At 51.2% G+C, this 16,990-nt stretch overlaps 1 protein-coding gene across 1 annotated transcript in view; it reads right to left on the reverse strand.

The window, feature by feature from the left end:
• Positions 1-200: 200 nt before the first annotated feature.
• Positions 201-16,990, reverse strand: part of ANO2 (anoctamin 2) — a gene marked incomplete at its 5' end in the record, with an annotated part of 318,386 nt that continues 301,596 nt past the window's right edge. The window contains 5 exons of the mRNA XM_082849511.1: positions 201-1,001; positions 2,273-2,378; positions 12,468-12,649; positions 14,619-14,671; positions 15,048-15,200. Of these exons, the coding sequence (XP_082705637.1) occupies positions 729-1,001; positions 2,273-2,378; positions 12,468-12,649; positions 14,619-14,671; positions 15,048-15,200 (767 nt within the window). The 3' untranslated portion in view covers positions 201-728. The remainder of the gene's footprint in view (positions 1,002-2,272; positions 2,379-12,467; positions 12,650-14,618; positions 14,672-15,047; positions 15,201-16,990) is intronic.

A 16,990-nucleotide genomic window follows, 5' to 3' on the forward strand; every position in this document is an offset into this window, starting at 1 on the left:
GGCACCCAGTAGGGGCTCCAAAAATATCAGTAGGAAGTAGGAGAGAGAGAACCGAAGACAAGGAAATGCATCTTTATAAAGAATGTTTGCATTTATTATTTTAAACCTGAACCTGCATAAAATGATGGCCAGCTGCATTGAGCTCAAAGCATCCCCATGACATGAACGGGAGACAAGCCCAGGTCTGGACCTTTGCTCACCATTAGGTCCAGAGGCCACAGCAATCAGCCACGGAACTTAATTTGCATCCACTGAGGCTGTGACAGTGATGCAGAGGGTTTTCTCAGGGTGATGGTAGGAAGTGGGGGTGGTGATCACTTATGACGGGGCTGAAACAGGGCCCGGACTGTGCTTCTCATGGCCCGCGGCCACCGAAATTCGGGGACGGTATCTGAGGGGGCACAGGGCAGGGCTCGCGGTGCCTGGGACTCTGGGCTGGAGAGACCCAATTCTTTCACCAATGGATGCAAAAGGGGGTACCAATCGCCCAAAGGATACAGCTCAAAAGAGGACCTAAAAGAAACCCAAGCTTGAAGTTTCTGAGAAGCAGCAACATTCTCTTCCCTCCCGCGCCCATCCTCTGCCTCCTGTCTCTAACCTCTGTCCACACGCACACGCACACACACACGCACACACACGCCCTTTTCAAGAGCCCCTCAGGCCAGATCCTGTGGAAGGACGGACACCGCACCCATGCAGGTACGCAGCCCCGGGCTGGTCTCAGCTGCTCACACACTGGTGTGCTGGGACCCCGGGGACGAGCTGCTGCCCGGCTGGCTCCGGCCCGAGGGCACCGGGCCGGTTGCCGGGCTGCCGCCACTGCGACGGCTGGCGCCCTGGCTCCTCCAGGCAGGCTCCTCCGTCGGCCTGAGCGTCTCATGCTCCTCTTTCAGGAAGAAGTCCACAAACAGGCTCTTCTCCCTCTTGATCTGGTCACTGATGTCGGTGGGGATGTCAGGGATCACCCAATCCACAAGGACACTCAGGAACATCACCAGGTTCTTGGAGAGCCAGAAGGGGGTGGTGAGAGGAGAGGCTGGGCGGGAGGGCTCCACCGCCCCGGGGAAGGCGGGCTGGGCAGCGGTGAGGGCACAGATCCCAGACCCGGGAGGGGGAGCAGGGGGCCTCTGGGTTCCTCTGGCTCCTCGGCCGACTCAGCCAACGAGCTTCACTGTCCCTTGGGGTCCCCGGGTGAAAGTGGAGTAGGGACAGCGCCCATCTCCCAGAGCGCCCCTCCCATGCACAGCCAGACAGTGTGAACTGGCTTCTTCCCCTCCGCCCCCCTGCCCCCACATGTCCTGTTCTTGCCTCCAGGATCCGGGCTGCAGAGCCCAACGGCCCCTGCGGGGCTCTCCCTGAACCAACCGCCCCTCTCTTCTTCCCAGCTGTCCCTCCGTCCCCATATCGGAGGTGGACCCTTGGTTTCTGCACTGACTTCCGACCTCAGCCAACCCCACGTTCTGGTCTCACGGCCTGCCTGGGCCCTGCCTCAGGGGGCCTGCATCGGTTCTGAGGTTTTGTGCACATCCGTAAGTGCCTTCCTTCCCCCCAGTAAGCCACCTCCCCTCCCGTAGTGTAGGATAAGACCCTCCCTTCCTGGGAGCGTTTTCTATTTAAGTGGGTGAATACGTTCTGCAGTGCCAGCACCGCCCGCTAAAGGGCAGCTCCCCGTATGCTCTGGCTCCCAGGCCTGCCGCGGGCTGCCCCTCACCCTCCAGCTGTAGTCTCCTCTGCCTGCCCATCTGATGCTCGCACGCCCCCTCTCCTTAGACCTGGAGGGCAGTGACAGCCCAAGAGATATCAGAGCCCTGCCATCTGTCTTCCACGCTCTGAACCCACCCCCAGCTCGACCTTGAACCCTGCGTGCTCCCAGGGCCCAGGGAAGACTTGGGAACCAAGGGCTGCTCCCAGAGGCTGCCATAAGTGATCTGGAGCCGCTTGGTCAAGTCAGATGCTGGCCTTTTAAACCGAGTCCCGAGGTGAGGCTCTGCTCTCCCACGCTGTTGCCCACTTCCTGGTCTTAGGTTTACATGGGACTCAGTCTCCACCCTGCACCTTACTCCACATCTGTACTGTAACCTTACTCTGTGCCTTATCCTCCTTCTGCAAATCCATCCGTTGATGAAAGCCCTCACCCAGGGAAGGGTCTCAGGGCTGCCCGCCGCACGCGAAGGCCCCCGAGTCACAGAGCGCCCTGAAAACCCGGAGACGGGGCCATCTGTACCCCTGCAGCCCGGATCCTGACCCGCTGTGCCTTATCTGAACAACTCACCTGGAAGATTATGACAAAAGCCAGACGGGCAGACAGAACGGACCAGTACTGCTTGGAAAACTCATATGGGTTTGGGGCCCAGGGCGGCTCCCGGTAATCCTTAAACCTGTGCAGAGAGAAAGGCCATGTGAAGACTGGGAGGAAATGCAGGGAAGGAGCTACTTCTCTGGTGCAGCCTCAAAGGTCAAGGCAGAAGGCAAAGCCCTGACTCTCAGACTCGGAGGCGTAGGAGGCAGAGGTGAGGAGTCCACGGCCCAGCCAACAACGTCCAAAAAAGGGCCAGAGTCCAAAAAAGCCAACATCAGCCTAGAAGTGGCTTTCTTACTCTCTCCAACATCCCCAGAAGCTTCCTCTGGATTCTCCTTCCAGAGGAGCCCAGGAATCACGAGAGGAACCCAGGACTATGAGGCCATCCTGGCTCCACTAGCCTGTGGGCTCTGAGGGGGCGGGGAGACCCCCGGACACCACGTACATTGCTCCGCAGCCCGGGGCTCAGTGAAAACACAGGTGCCAGCAGACGGTCGAGGGTGTCCTCCCCGGCCGGTTGCCTAGGAGAGGGGCCAGCCTCGCCTGATGGCTGCTTCAGAGCAAGCTGAAGGCCGAGTGAATTCTGGGAGGAGGGCAGTGGTTCAGAGTCTCGGTTGGGCAATATCCCCTTTCACTAACCATCTTTATCACCTGCCCACGTGGTTTAAGAAATAAAATGTCAGTGCCTGACGTAAGCTCAGACCGTGGTGACGTCTAGGGCTTGTCCGAGCTGTTGCCTTTTCCCCCCATCTTGGGATGACTCATGTTAAAAACGGCTTATTTTCTCAGACTCCCTTCTTTTCTAAGCCTGGAAAGATAACAAGAGTTGGTACAGAAGAATTATGCCCCTTCACGGAACAGTTTTCTCCACGGAATTCAACAAATCTTCGAGGCTCAGTAAAAGCAAAACAAGCCCTGGGCTGAAGCAGAGGTGGGGTGGCACCAGGCCACCGGGCGGGGCGCACGGCTGCCGAGGAAGGCGGGGAGGGAGCTCTGTCCCAGGAGGGGCCCAGGGGAGAACAAGCATAGACTGAACGCGCAGTGTGCGTCCATCCCCAAGCAAGGGGCTTTTCTGGAGGTCTCCTCATTTCACAACAAGATCCTCAGGAAGGCATGGATATCCCTGAATAACCCAGGAGGAAACTGAGGCTCAGAGGAGTCCAATGATTGGCCAGCAAGGGGTGGAGTCAAGGTGAGAATCCAAGTCTGCCTGAATCTGGGCTTTTCTCCTATTGTCGAAAAGCTCCTGACTACCAGCTGCTGTTTGGGGAAGGGGGCTCAGCAGTGGGGGCTCTCTGAACCTTCCCCTGTGCCGAATGAACCCACTGCTCCACCAGATCCACGCAGAAGCACAGTGGCTTTCGATGGCCCAAGAAGACATAAAGGGGAGAAGAGAAAAAAAACACAGGAAGATGAAAAGAGATGCAGGGCAAAAGGCAGAAGAAATCACAGCGGGGAGAGCCAGCCGCAGAAAGAGGCAGGCGGAGAGGTGGGTGCAGAGCGCGGGACTAGGGCTGGGCAAGAGGCCAGGAGCTGCCCCCTCCTCACCCGGTCCCTCTCTTCCAACAGCTGATAGCAGCTGCTGCAGGCCTGGTTTGTCATCCGGATGAAATGCAAAGCTAACTACAACCCAGCTGAACACCATGGGGCTCATCCTCGCCATCCTCGACTGAGGGCAGAAACACAGCCAGCTCCAGACCACGCCCGCTCACGGGAGGGAGGGAGGGTGTGGCCAAGGGAATAAGGACATTTGGTTGGGAAAAATACTCAGGCTCGCCCACCCTCCTGCTGTCCCCCCAAGACCCCACGGCAGAAGGGAATTTATCTTGCTTTTCTCAAGACCTCTGGAGGGGGGGTGATACACACACCCCCCTACTTTTCACGGTGAGGAAATCCCTCCCCAGGTCTAGCCCAATCCCTGTTGCTGCAATCAAAGTCCATCTCCCTTGTTTTCTAGCTCCATCAATGAAGGAACAGCTGCTCACTGACCTCAGTATGACAGCCATTGCTCAGCTCTCTTTTTTTTTTTCCAGTCTGCAAAGAATCCATAAATAATCTAATTCTGGTCCCACTTCTGCTACTAACTCACTACAGCTTTTGGAAACGTCACTCTGCCCTCCCCGAGTGTCCACAACATGTTTTGAATCTGGCAGGCACACCCATCTCATCAAGGATCTGGGGAGAGATTAACACACAGATACGTCCAGAAAGCTCAGCTTGCAACCCGTCTGTGCCAATGGCCTAAGGGTGCTTTGTCAGTAACTACAGGGCAAGCTATGCCCAGAAAACAGCAACGTGCAATTTAACGAGTTATACATCTGTTCACATTTCTCTTTTCAAAGCTCACTTTTTAAAAAAACTGTGACCTGGAGTAAGCAATGCATTTTACATTAGTGCACACGTACGTATATATCACAGAAATAAAAATCACACACACACACACACACACACACAAAACATACTCATCCTTGCTGTGCGCTGTGCACGGATAGTTTCTTGTTCTCTGCTATCCTCTACTCTCCTAGTCTTTAAAATGCTGGTCATGACCCACTGAAGTGATTTCCTAACTCACTGATGAATTCATAGTTTGAGAAACACTGATTCCAGTAAGCCTCTGCCACCAGGTAAATGATTGCTTACTTACATTCCAATATAAGATCAGATTTCAGAATTGAAAAAAAAAATTCATCCTAAGAAGTCAAGCGTATCAAATGTTTCTGAGTAATCAGAAGACACTCATTAAACAAAGAGATCATTAGTTTTAAGACTAGAAATGTCCAGAAAAGACAGGGTGGCTAGTGGACTTAATTGTGGCCAGCCTGGTGACAGCTGTCTGTCTATTTCGCTTCCAAGCCTAGAGCAGAGAACAGCATTGGCAAAAGCGTGGGCTTTGGAGTCAGCAGGTGAAGGCCTGATCCCACCCCCACTATTTCAGTTCTCCGTCCTCTAGACAGTTACCCAAAGATCTGATGGCCAGGATCCTCGTCCATGAAATGTGGACTTTGCATCTCACAAAGCTGGAACGAAGACCACTCAGCATACTACCAGACATATCAGAGGACTCAATAAATGTTCTTCCTCCTTTAACCGAAGGTGACTTAAGAAATACGCGTCTTCTGTTAAAAGAAGATGGAGCATACACATCCCTGCTCCCAGTTCCCCTGGCTTTCCAGGAGGATTTCTGAGCACTCAAGCTCGGACGCTCCGAATTTCCCATGATGCTGAGATGGATAAAGAAGAGAAAGCCAACGCCCAACTGCAGGGGGCTTCTCTCAGGCTCCGGGTCCAGGTAAATGGCACAAAGCAGGGAAGCCTCAGGCTGATGGGAAGGAGAACTTCTGCTCCATTCCCATTAGCTCCAAGGCTTTCCAAAGCATACCCTTTCCCCCGGTTTTGAGAGCTCTGGCTCTCCCAAAGTCCCACTGCATGGTCAAGCACTGGGCGAACCCCACATCTGGTCACTTCCTGCATCTGCTGGCTGGGATTGAAGCTCAGGGGTATAATTTTAGGCATGGTTCCCAGATCTCACCCTCATCCCTCAGTCTTCCTTTATTTTCTTTGAGCCTTAACATTGAGTTTGAGAGTTCCCTGTAGTCTTGTAATAAGGAGAGTCTTCCAATAAAGAAACGACTAGAGGGTCTAAAAAGCATGTCTGCGCTGGAGTGGCTGGGCCACTTACTAATTGTAGGAAGCCGAGAAAGTTATTCCACATCCCTGGAGCTCAGCGTTCTAATTCACACGGAGCCAACAAAATGTGCAGCACTGTGCCGAGTGTACGGTAGGTGCACGCGTGAGAGCCCTCTCAGCCCACCATGAGCAAATGAGCACACGCGCGTGTGTGTACGTGTGTGTGCACCGAATGTTAAAGGGAAACACAGTGAGCAGGAAAGAAGACAGCACACATGAGTGTAATTTCTGGTGGCAGAAATGGACACAATGGTTTCTTCTGGGAGAGAATGACTGGGCTAGGGGCTGAGAAGAGGGGCTTTTCCTTTTATATGTATACACACACATATATACATTATATAGAATTACTTTTATAATAAAAAGTTCATCATCAAAGAAGGATGCAATTAATGGTACCATTCGGCTGACTCCAATATATCTTTATACTAAGCTTCCAGGAGCAAAGTTATAGTATTAAGTCAGGCAGGCTCACATACGATAAGTGAAAGCGGTACAAAACCAACATCTTCTCAGCTTTAAAACTGCATTCGTATTTCACCTAGATTGTTCTAACCCTATGAAATAGTCACATTGAGCTGAATTTATACACTAAAGAAACAAGGTTCCTATTAACTCAAAATATATGTCATTATTATAAAACGAGTCTGTGAAACATCTTAAAGTTCTATAAATTCATTTTTATGTTAATCCATGGAACAATGTCTGAGAAAGAGTCATATAAATGCGTCGCCGTGGCTACCGCTGGGAAGATGCCTAGGGCTGGGCAGGGCTGAGTGGAGGTGGGACAGAGCTGGAGAGGTTGCCTGTAATGTTTAGAATTTTTGCAGGAATAAAGTAATGAATTACATGTGTCATTCACTATTATATTTTTACACTAAGTATAAAAGAAGCTTTGGAGATTACTTATTCCAAGTCCCCACTTTTACAGATGGGGAAACTGAGGTGCACAGTGGGAAGAGAGACTCCTGGCTCAGACATCCCTTCCCATCCTCACTTGCAGGGGTGACCAGCGACAGTGAAACTGGCCACAATTCATCACAGAACAGAATCACTGCGGGCAGGAAGGGTGCCAATGTAACAAACTGAGGGGTTGGTCACTGACATTCAGAAATGGCTTTTTTTAAAAAAATGATGTTTTAGTTATAAATGCATGTTTTAGTTATAAATCAATTAGTAGATGCATTTCTCAACTCAAAACAGTGGTATGTAAAAAACAAAATTTAATACTCCCAATGGAAAGTAATGTCACATTAGCGCTGAACACAACGGCATACGATATTTCTGTACCATCTGAGCTGCTTAAAAGCGTCTTCTGTAATTGACTTTGAACAAGGGAAAACAGCACAGGCCATTACGGACTAATCAGGCCTGGGGTGATGCAGTGTTGATAAAGGTGAGGAAAGGCACCACCACAGAAAGCTGGCTCTCCCTCTGGTCTCGGCCAGAAACAGATGAGAGGCAGGCAAACCCTGGAAGGGAACTCCCGGGACCCTGGGATAGGGAAGAACTTGGGTCCTGCAGAAAAACCTGCGGGAGCCATCCAAGGATGCTGTTTCGGGACGCTCAGCATCTCTAAACAGACCCAGTGGGTTGCCCAAGCCCAGGTGGGCTCCTTGAGCTCTCAGACCCAGGTCCCTGGCCAGGTTCTGCCCTACAGACCTCTCCGCTCCACTCCGCTGAGCCAGGAGCTCGAGTCACCATCCAGCCTGTAGGAAACAGTGGTCCCTCGACCCTGTCAAATGACCACTAATCAAGCCTGCAGACTGACGTCACAGGGCTGTTTACGGAGCAGCCCGGCCGGGGCAGTCAGATGGCTAAGGCAGACGTTGCTCCAAAAATGCTGGGAATGCATCTCAAATGGGCAGCCGGAGACTTGTCCTAAATTTTATTGCTATTTTTAAGATACCTCTATCCCTGGCGAGGCCGGACTGGAGCCGGAGACCTCAGTTTTATTTGACCACATTTATCTCCGGGGGTCATGGAGAGCTAAGAATAAGAAGGGTCATCGAGTTCCCAACGCTATTTGCCAGGAAACAAGGACAAACTTTGCATTTCCCATCACGGGAGCGGTTCTAGACGTGGGCTTTGGGGCTAGTGCTAGCGTTGTCTGTGTTTCTCAGAATCAATCTCTCTCTCCCCCCACCCAGCCCCCTCCATCCCCCACCCCCTTCACTTCTATTTCTGACAGCTGCTGACGAATCCTGGCTTACAAAGACATCAGTAGTTTATGCCCCCACTGCATCAACCTCCAGAGACTGCGGCGAGCCAGACAGGTCCACACGGCACGCGGTGAGGAGAACCTACCTGGGGTAGGTAGAGATTTTCATCAGCAATCCTCATCCACCTAGGATAGGTAGCCCCCAAAGTATACCCACTTGAGACGGCATAGCTAGATGATTCGAGGACCCCGCTCCCCAGACATCTGCTTACATTTCAAACTAGGGCAGCTTATTTTTTTTTTTTAGATGTTGAGGGTAGGAGTTTATTAATTAATTTATTTATTTTTGCTGTGTTGGGTCTTTGTTTCTGTGTGAGGGCTTTCTCTAGTTGCGGCGAGCGGGGGCCACTCTTCATCGCGGTGTGCGGGCCTCTCACTATCGCGGCCTCTCTTGTTGCGGAGCACAGGCTCCAGATGCGCAGGCTCCATAGTTGTGGCTCACGGGCCCAGCTGCTCCGCGGCATGTGGGATCCTCCCAGACCAGGGCTCGAACCTGTGTCCCCTGCATCGGCAGGCAGATTCTCAACCACTGCACCACCAGGGAAGCCCGGGCAGCTCTTTATTTTCAATGTAACCCACTGGTCTCCACAGCGAAGTCAGAGATGATACCAGTGAGAAGTCCCTTCCATCCCCCACCACGGCTCCCAGTGCCCTAAGGTGAGTCCACACCCCCCCACCCCCATGACCAACATGCTCTTCCTGGTCTGGCTTCTGTGCTTCTCCCCGCCTCACCTCTCTTAGCTCACGCCTCTCGTTCCAGCTCTGACCACTGAGCATGACCTAGCCCCTCTACCTGGGACACCCTGTTCTCCCTGGACCTCTGTCACCACCTGACAGCCCCCTCCCACCCAGGCCGGCTCGGTCCCGTGAGTGAGCAGTTTCAACAGGTTCTCCTTCTGGCCACTCTGGCACTGGACACTTAGGTCTGGGTCAGGTGCATGGCCTCCTCCTTCAAGGCTCTGGGAGCTCCCTGCAGTTGCCCGACTGCACGTACGGAAGCTCTGTTCTCATCGCTGTGCGCATGCTCGTCTCGCCTGTCCAGCTAGACTCCTCGCGGGAGGCACTGCGTCTTGTTCCCTCTTATATAACCAATGCCAAGCCTATAGTAACACCTCAAAAATAGATGCACAATGAACCTACAATCCCCACTGGTACGGAGTAAAGAAACAACGGTGGACGTGCCAGAAATGCTTTTGGTTTGATTCCTGAATGATCTATTTTCTGCAGGTACGTTTTTCTTGACAGAAATACAGCATGCACTTCCTGCACACGCACCCGGTGTTAATTCCGCCACTTAGCAGGCCACAGATGAGCCACGATCCCATCTACTTTCCTGGAAACAATGGAAGGAAGAGTTATCAGGGCTTTACATCTGGCTGGAAAGTCCAGTGACTCTGACAGTAGATACAGCAAAGCTCGATGTGACCCACGTGTGCTAATAACACCTGGTCTCCTGGGCACCCGTTGTTTTGGTTGAGATGCATCCGTTCATCTTGACTTCAGATCTCAGAGGAGGAGGGAACTACCCACTAGTCCGAGATCACGTGCTTCAGATGGAGATAATTTCACTTCCTACCCCTAACCCCACGGCCCCAAAGACCATGGAAAGCGTCGCATTCTTCTGGCCACAGAGATCGGCTCTGGGTAGGAAGTGCGTACTAATCCCAGCCAACAAGCGGCAGCAGGACTTTTGTTGAGATTGTGGGGAAAGAAGTATAGGCTTTTGTTCCCGCTGGACTCGGACACAGTAATGATACTGGCCTGGAGCTGCTGGCAGTCATCCAGTGTTTGAAACTACAGTCATCACTGGCTACAGTAGGGTTGGAAGATGGAGAAAGATTTGGTTTGGGCAGATTGAATCAAATCTACCCAACTAGAACTACCCTCGACTCAACAGAGAGGCATTAAAGTCCCTTTGTGTTTAAGCCAGGGTAAGCCACTGATATATCTGGAAAGCACATTCGTAGTGTCACTGGAAGATGTGATGGTCAAGGACAAGGTCAGAGTCCCTTGGTGCTCTGGCGAGACTTGTGCTTCTAGACCAACTAAAGGAACAGCGTTAGCCTTGCTTCCCCACATGACAAGTCACACTCGTGCTGCAATCCCCCGAGCGTGGGCGTCGAAGCTTGTGTTCCTGGAGAGATGTGAGTCTTGCTTCCGGGTCTGTTGCTAGAAACCTCTGTGATCTTGGAAAACTCTTCAACTTTCTAAGCCTTGGTTTCTTTTTATGTAGAATGAGAGTTTCAACAAGATGATTTCTGTACCTTCCAGTTACAAAGATGATTTTGTCCTCACTTTTCAGTGCCCGTTCGTTTAATGTGAAGGTGCTGACTGACTTCACCTACCCTGCTGGAGCAAATCTAAATGCTACCAGAAAAGGCCAGCAGCTGGTCCAGACCCCACTGTACAGCGGATCTGCAGACCCAAATCCAGCACCATGGACAGACGGTCTGGCCCGCCAGCAGTGGCCCCTGGGCCACGCAGGGTAGTAGCCAAATCTGCCTACTCGAGTGACGACTTGTTATAGTCCCAGATGCGAAAATGCTAGAAACATCTAGGCTACGTGAATCTGTGAATAAATGGACTTCTCTATTCTTAGATCTGGTCCCTGACTTTGAGCCTTTCTGGTTGGCTAGTGTGAAGCCCTCAAGTTATTGCTCCTGGGACCAGAATACCCTTCTATTTAAATCACATATTGGGAAGGTTGTTTAACTCAGTCCTCTGGGTTGGGAAGACCAATTCGTTTTCTCCCTTTTGTGGTTCAGACTGAGTCTGAAAGAATTCATTCCCCTCTGCTCTTTTTCTCTTTCTTTGTCCTTCTCTGGTAAGTAGTGGAGAGTGTTCTGTTTCTCGGCTTCAATGATCCCGGTGCTGACAAATTACAATCATGACTCTAAGTTGGTCCTCTCAGGAATTCCAGCTATTCCCTCTAGGTGTTAGATGGAAACTGCCCCTTAGATTTCCGACCATCATTTTAAATGCAACATGATCGGAATCAAATTCATCTAATTTATTATAAATTAGATTCTCTTGGCATCTTCCCCATCCCTGTCAATGGACCCACAATTTCCCAGTCCTCTGGCTTCAGCCCAAACTTTGGAGTTATCCTTGATTCACACTCTCTCCAGTGTCTCTGGTACCCAGCTTTGTAACGTATGACATTAAGTAGCTCATCTTCTCCCTCCCTCTGAATTACTTCCACCTCTCTGGTCCATGCCTACCACCGGTCACGTCTGAATGATGCAGCACCTCAGCTGCCCTCGTGAGTTAGCCCAATTCTAGCCCATCTTCCTCTCCGAGACCGGATTAATTTTCCTAAGCCCACACTTCAGCCTATAATTCCCTGGCCCTAAAAAGGTCCGTAACTTCCTATTGCATCACATTAAAATTCCTGTAAGGGGGCTTCCCTGGTGGCGCAGTGGTTGAGAGTCCGCCTGCCGATGCAGGGGACACGGGTTCGAGCCCTGGTCCGGGAGGATCCCACATGCCGCGGAGCGGCTGGGCCCATGAGCCATGGCCGCTGAGCCTGTGCGTCTGGAGCCTGTGCTCCGCAACGGGAGAGGCCACACAGTGAGAGGCCCACGTACCGCCAAAAAAAAAAAAAATTCCTGTAAGATTTCGAGATTTCCCATTATCTACTTCATCCTACCGATTCAAATTCAACAACGCTTTGGCTTATACTACCCTAGGAGTTGCTCTCTATATTGTATTTCCTATATTATTCCCTATTATTATCTCCCAAGCACTCTCCTTGCCAACTCCAGCAGCTAGCCCCTAAGTGTTTAACACCTCAGATTCGTCCCCATGACCTGGCCCAGGCTGACTCCATACCCAGGATACTCTCTTGTTTTGCCCTACAACTCCTCATGGCCCCTCCAAGAAGCCTACCCTTTCCATTCCGGCCCTCACTGTTCTCCTTCTCCTTCAAACACTCGTAAGGCTCGTGGCCCATACTGGACATAATCCCTGAATAACCTGCAGTGTCCTACCAGTTCTGTTTTCTTCCCAAACAGACCATAAACCAGACCTTCCCTTGACGGGAAGGACGAACCTATATACTTCTCTTATCTGCCCCATGGTGTCTAGCAAAAGGCACTCAATACATATTGGTCAATTCACTGAAACTGACTCGTAGGGATCTGGGCTTTGGGGGTAGGAGACAGAAGCGAAGGAGAATAATGATGTAATTCTAAGTCGTCCGGATAATTCCTTGGACCTGCTGCTTCTAGTCCTTCGCTGCCCTCCTGCACCCGATTACTTTACCTGCAGAACTGAACCTCCTGGTCAAACTGTGAGTTCTCGGGCTGCGTTCCCTCCTTCAGCTGGCTGACGTTGAAAAAGGAGAGGGTGTGGTTGACAAAGCCATGCAGAGTCCCGTTGTGACTGTAGGAGTACTGATACACCAGGCGGGGAATGAAGTCAGAGGTGATCGCGATGACAAAAGCCTGGGGGTAGAACCACAAGCACCTGAGGAACTGTCAGGATGGACACCATGCGGGTGACGCAGGTCCATGTGCCCAAGAGACCGTCCCCTCCTGGGCTCTCCATCCGGGAGCACTGCTCTGATTGATACAGAGTCCTTGTCCCTGAGCTCACAACACTGACTTACCTGGCTTTCCCATCTTTGATACATGTAAGGAAACCCACAAGTCAGTGGCCGTCAAGAGAGTGAATTACAACCACCGAAGCAAAGGATGCTAAGCCAGTTTGGACCATTGGGTGAGGGAGGGCGTGAATCATCTCTGAGATACCTGAACTGATGCTGGCATTGGCCATGCCAACGTAGAGTGGGAGATTTTCTGAGAAAATGACTGAGAGTGGTGAGACGGCCACTTAAGTGTAACAGGCAAGGATACCAAGTGGCCACATATTGAACACATCTGCCCCTGAGGGACACGAGAAAGCCAGGAACACCAAGGATATGGTTCCACGGTGAACCTCAGTTTGACCATCATCTCTCAGCGCTTTTTAGCCCATCATACAATGAAAGTCGCTCTTTCATCCGTTTTGCTTAGAAAAAGTGAGACACAGAGAGGGAAGGAGGAGGTCCTGCTGGATGAAACGCACACACCCGACGTAGCGCCTGGCGTATCTAAGTTCTCTATGAGTGTCTATGGAGCAAACCAAACGACAAATGAACGACTGCCTGTTCGGATGAGGAGGGAGTTTCTGCAAAGAAAATCTTAAATCTTTTTGGCAGGTGTTTATACTGTCCTCGGCACCAACAATTAAAGCCCTTTTAAAAAATGCAGTTTAGGTATTGTTTTCTAAATGTATATACGAGTGTGCATGGCCATAACCATATTTGAGAGTGAGTAACGGACTCCTAATAATCACAGCTGTAATTAATGGAGCACGGGCCATACGTCCTTTCATCACCCCATTTAATTTGCAGACTGATCCTACTTGGTGCGACTCTTATTCTCTCCCATTTCTTACAGTTAAGAAGCCTTAGAACAGCCAAGGAGGTAAAACGTCCTGTCATTCTGTTGTAGATGAAAAGCGCTTGGTACTCAGGGGCTCTTTTCTAGAAGACACAACTCCAAAGCAGCTACTGATCAAACTGCACCTAATTTCTCAGCCTTGAGACGTGCACTTCCTACATCAAACATCCCACGTGTGATGGGCGGATCCCCTCTGCCTCTCTGCACACCTTGTGCCGTCTCATGTGTTTTTATTCGGTAGCCAGGTCACGGCCGGAATCAGCGTTTCTCTCCCAAGGGAAAGGGGGCTGTGCTTTCTTGATGTGCGCTGAGCTGGTAGATACTGTCCCGGGAGACGGAAGAGGAGACCCTGCCTGACCACCATCCGTATGGAACGCAGATGCCAAAGGAGCTGCTGGCTTGGGCCCAGCAGGATTTCCTCCGAAACGTGGACACATCTGGCAAGGCAGTTAAGGAGGTCAGAGCATACAGGACCCCTCTTCTTCCATGTCCTATCTTAACCAAGCAGCGCCAGGGATAATTAAGACTTTACATTGACAGCTTGGAGAAACGGTAATTAGGAACTGCAGCCTGGGCCATGGTCCAGGTATTGTTCAGCTCCAGGGTAGAAAAAGAAAGGAAAGAGATGGCTAGATATGTGCAATTCTTTCCTCATGATTCTTGGCTCCGAGGAAAGATCTGATCTGGACTCTTAAGGCCAAGGTACACATTCTGGTGGGTAATTGCCTTTCTTGCTCTTAGCGAAATGAACGACAAAGCTGCACACCTCCGGAAACAGCCTGATGACTTAGAAGGCGTGTACGCGATATTAACGAGGGCTGGGGAGTGGGTGGGCGCCGGGCGCTGTCTTAAACAGAGCTCCAAATGGAAGAAGTTGGGAGGTAACAGGACAGGTTTCCTGCCCTGAGGACTCAGCTCCCCTGGAAAGCCCCTCCCACAGAGCGAGGGTGTCATGAAAGCAAGCACTTACGTTGATGATAACAGAGAACTTGCCGATGCCCGAGAGGATGTCAAACCAAATCCCTGTAAGACAGGGAAAAAAAGGGCGTCTGTCTCATTCCCACCCTCAGCCCAGTGATGACAAGGCTTCAGTCAGAGTGCCGCCTTGCAGGCAAGTTACCAGTGGAGCTCTGCCGGGCCCCCCAGGGATAGGCTTGTCTGGAAAGGCTTAGGTGCACCCCTGTCTGCAAAGCAGGGGGCTAGCGGGGGCGGGGGGGGAATACCGTGGCCTCCAGCACAGAGGAGATAAGGATGAGGGGCTCGAAGGGGTGATAAGGAATGCTCCAGCCCTCCAGATGCCCGACATAGTGTGAGGGGGGCGGCCAGGGAGACAGGGGGAGGGTCGGAGGGAGGGGATGGGGATGGGCTGCGTCGCCTCTGAGGGTTGCAGGGGACAGACCGATATCTTTGGTTCGCACAGCATCTGGCCGCCTCAGCTCCGTAACGAACTTCTTCGCATCCAGCCGCACTTCAATGACGTTGTTGAGGAGGGCGAACACCGGCGCCAGAGGAAAGGAGGCCACAAAGAGGGTGACAAAACCAAACTGGATGACTAAGAGAAAGAAGAGCACAAGAGGCGGAAGGATTTAGACGTATGTTTGCCTTGCAGCTCTAGCCCCTGTCTTTTCTGACCGGGGACTCTTGTCCACCTTGGGCTCAGGCTCCCTTTCCGTCCTGCCCCACGGTTGGGGCATTTCTTTCTCAGCACCCACAGGCCTGGCAGTCAGTGCCATCACTTAGGTGCAAAGCTCTATTTAGTTGAGAAGATACCAAAAAAGGAAAAGTCTCCACCCCTTCCTTTCCACTACCTTTTATCTCCAGTCACTAACCCTGGTCATTGAACTCAGAGGTTAACAAACTTCTTCAGCAAAGGTCCGGGTAGCAAATATTTTTTTTTAAATTGAACTTTAGTTAGTTTACAATGTTGTGTTAGTTTTAGGTGTACAGCAAAGTGATTCAAATTGAATCATATATATATATATATATGTATACATATGTGTCTTCTTATATACATATAATTTGCAGATTCTGTTCCATTATAGGTTTGTTTTTATTTAGATGTTGGGGGTAGGAGTTTATTAATTACTTTATTTCTTTTTGCTGTGTTGGGTCTTCGTTTCTGCGCGAGGGCTTTCTCTAGTTGCGGCGAGCAGGGGCCACTCTTCATCACGGTGCGCGGGCCTCTCACTGTCGCGGCCTCTCCCGTTGCGGAGCACAGGCTCCAGACGCGCAGGCTCAGTAGCTGTGGCTCACGGGCCCAGTTGCTCCGCGGCACGTGGGATCTTCCCAGACCAGGGCTCGAACCCGTGTCCCCTGCACTGGCAGGCAGATTCTCAACCACTGCGCCACCAGGGAAGCCCCCGTTATAGGTTTTTTAAAATGTTGTGTCCATTATAAGTTACTATAAGATATTTCTGTGTCTGTGAGGCTGTTTCTGTTTTACAAATAAGTTTATTTGTATTACTTTTTAGATTCCACATGTAAGTCATATCATATGGTATTTGTCTTTCTCTGTCTGACTCACTTCACTTAGTATGATCATATCTAGGTCCATCCATGTTGTTGCCAGTGGCGATATTTCATCCTCTTTCATGGCTGAGCAGACAGTAACTATTTTTGTATGGTCCTGTCCTAATGACCTAACTCTACCATTGCACAGTGAGAGCAGCTGTAGACAAATGTAGACCAGCAGGCTTGGTTGGGTTCCAATAAAACTTTATTTACAAAAGCAGTAAATAAAGTGGGCTGGATTTGTTTGCAAGCCCTGATGTAACTTCAAAACCATCTCCCAAAGTTGGCCTCTTCTTCCCCTATCCACAGTCGCTGCTTTTATTTAGAAGGTGGATTCATTCATCACACGTGTACCGAGAGCTCCCTGAATGTCAGGCACTGTGCAAAGTCTTTAAGGAGGCAAAGGTCTGGACCCGCCTACAAGGACCTGCCTTCAAGGACCCGCCTTCAAGGAGCCTTCAAGGGAGAGGAATACACAAAGATGTGCAAGGAGACTTCACGTGTGCCAAGAGAGAAGGGAGGATGTACCAGACAAAGCAGAGACCGCAAGGAGAGAGCTCAAGCCTGCTTGGCGTGGGGACTAAGGGGAGTCTCCGGAAGGACACCTAAGCTTAGACTTGAAGGATGGGCCTGTCGCTGCAGGCGGAGTGCATTACAGACTGCATCCAAGCCCTGGAAGCAGTGCGGGCAGAGGAGTGGAGGCGGCCTGTGCCAATCAGACGGCGTAAGGAGTCCAGGTCCCCATCGTTTCTACCTGGACATCTGCAACCACCTCCTACCTGGTTTCCTCGTGACCGATCTGCCCACGCTTCTACGTCTGTTCAGCCCCAA

Source organism: Leucopleurus acutus, assembly GCF_964270905.1.
Source record: "Leucopleurus acutus genome assembly, chromosome: 11".
Lineage (NCBI taxonomy): Eukaryota > Metazoa > Chordata > Mammalia > Artiodactyla > Delphinidae > Leucopleurus > Leucopleurus acutus.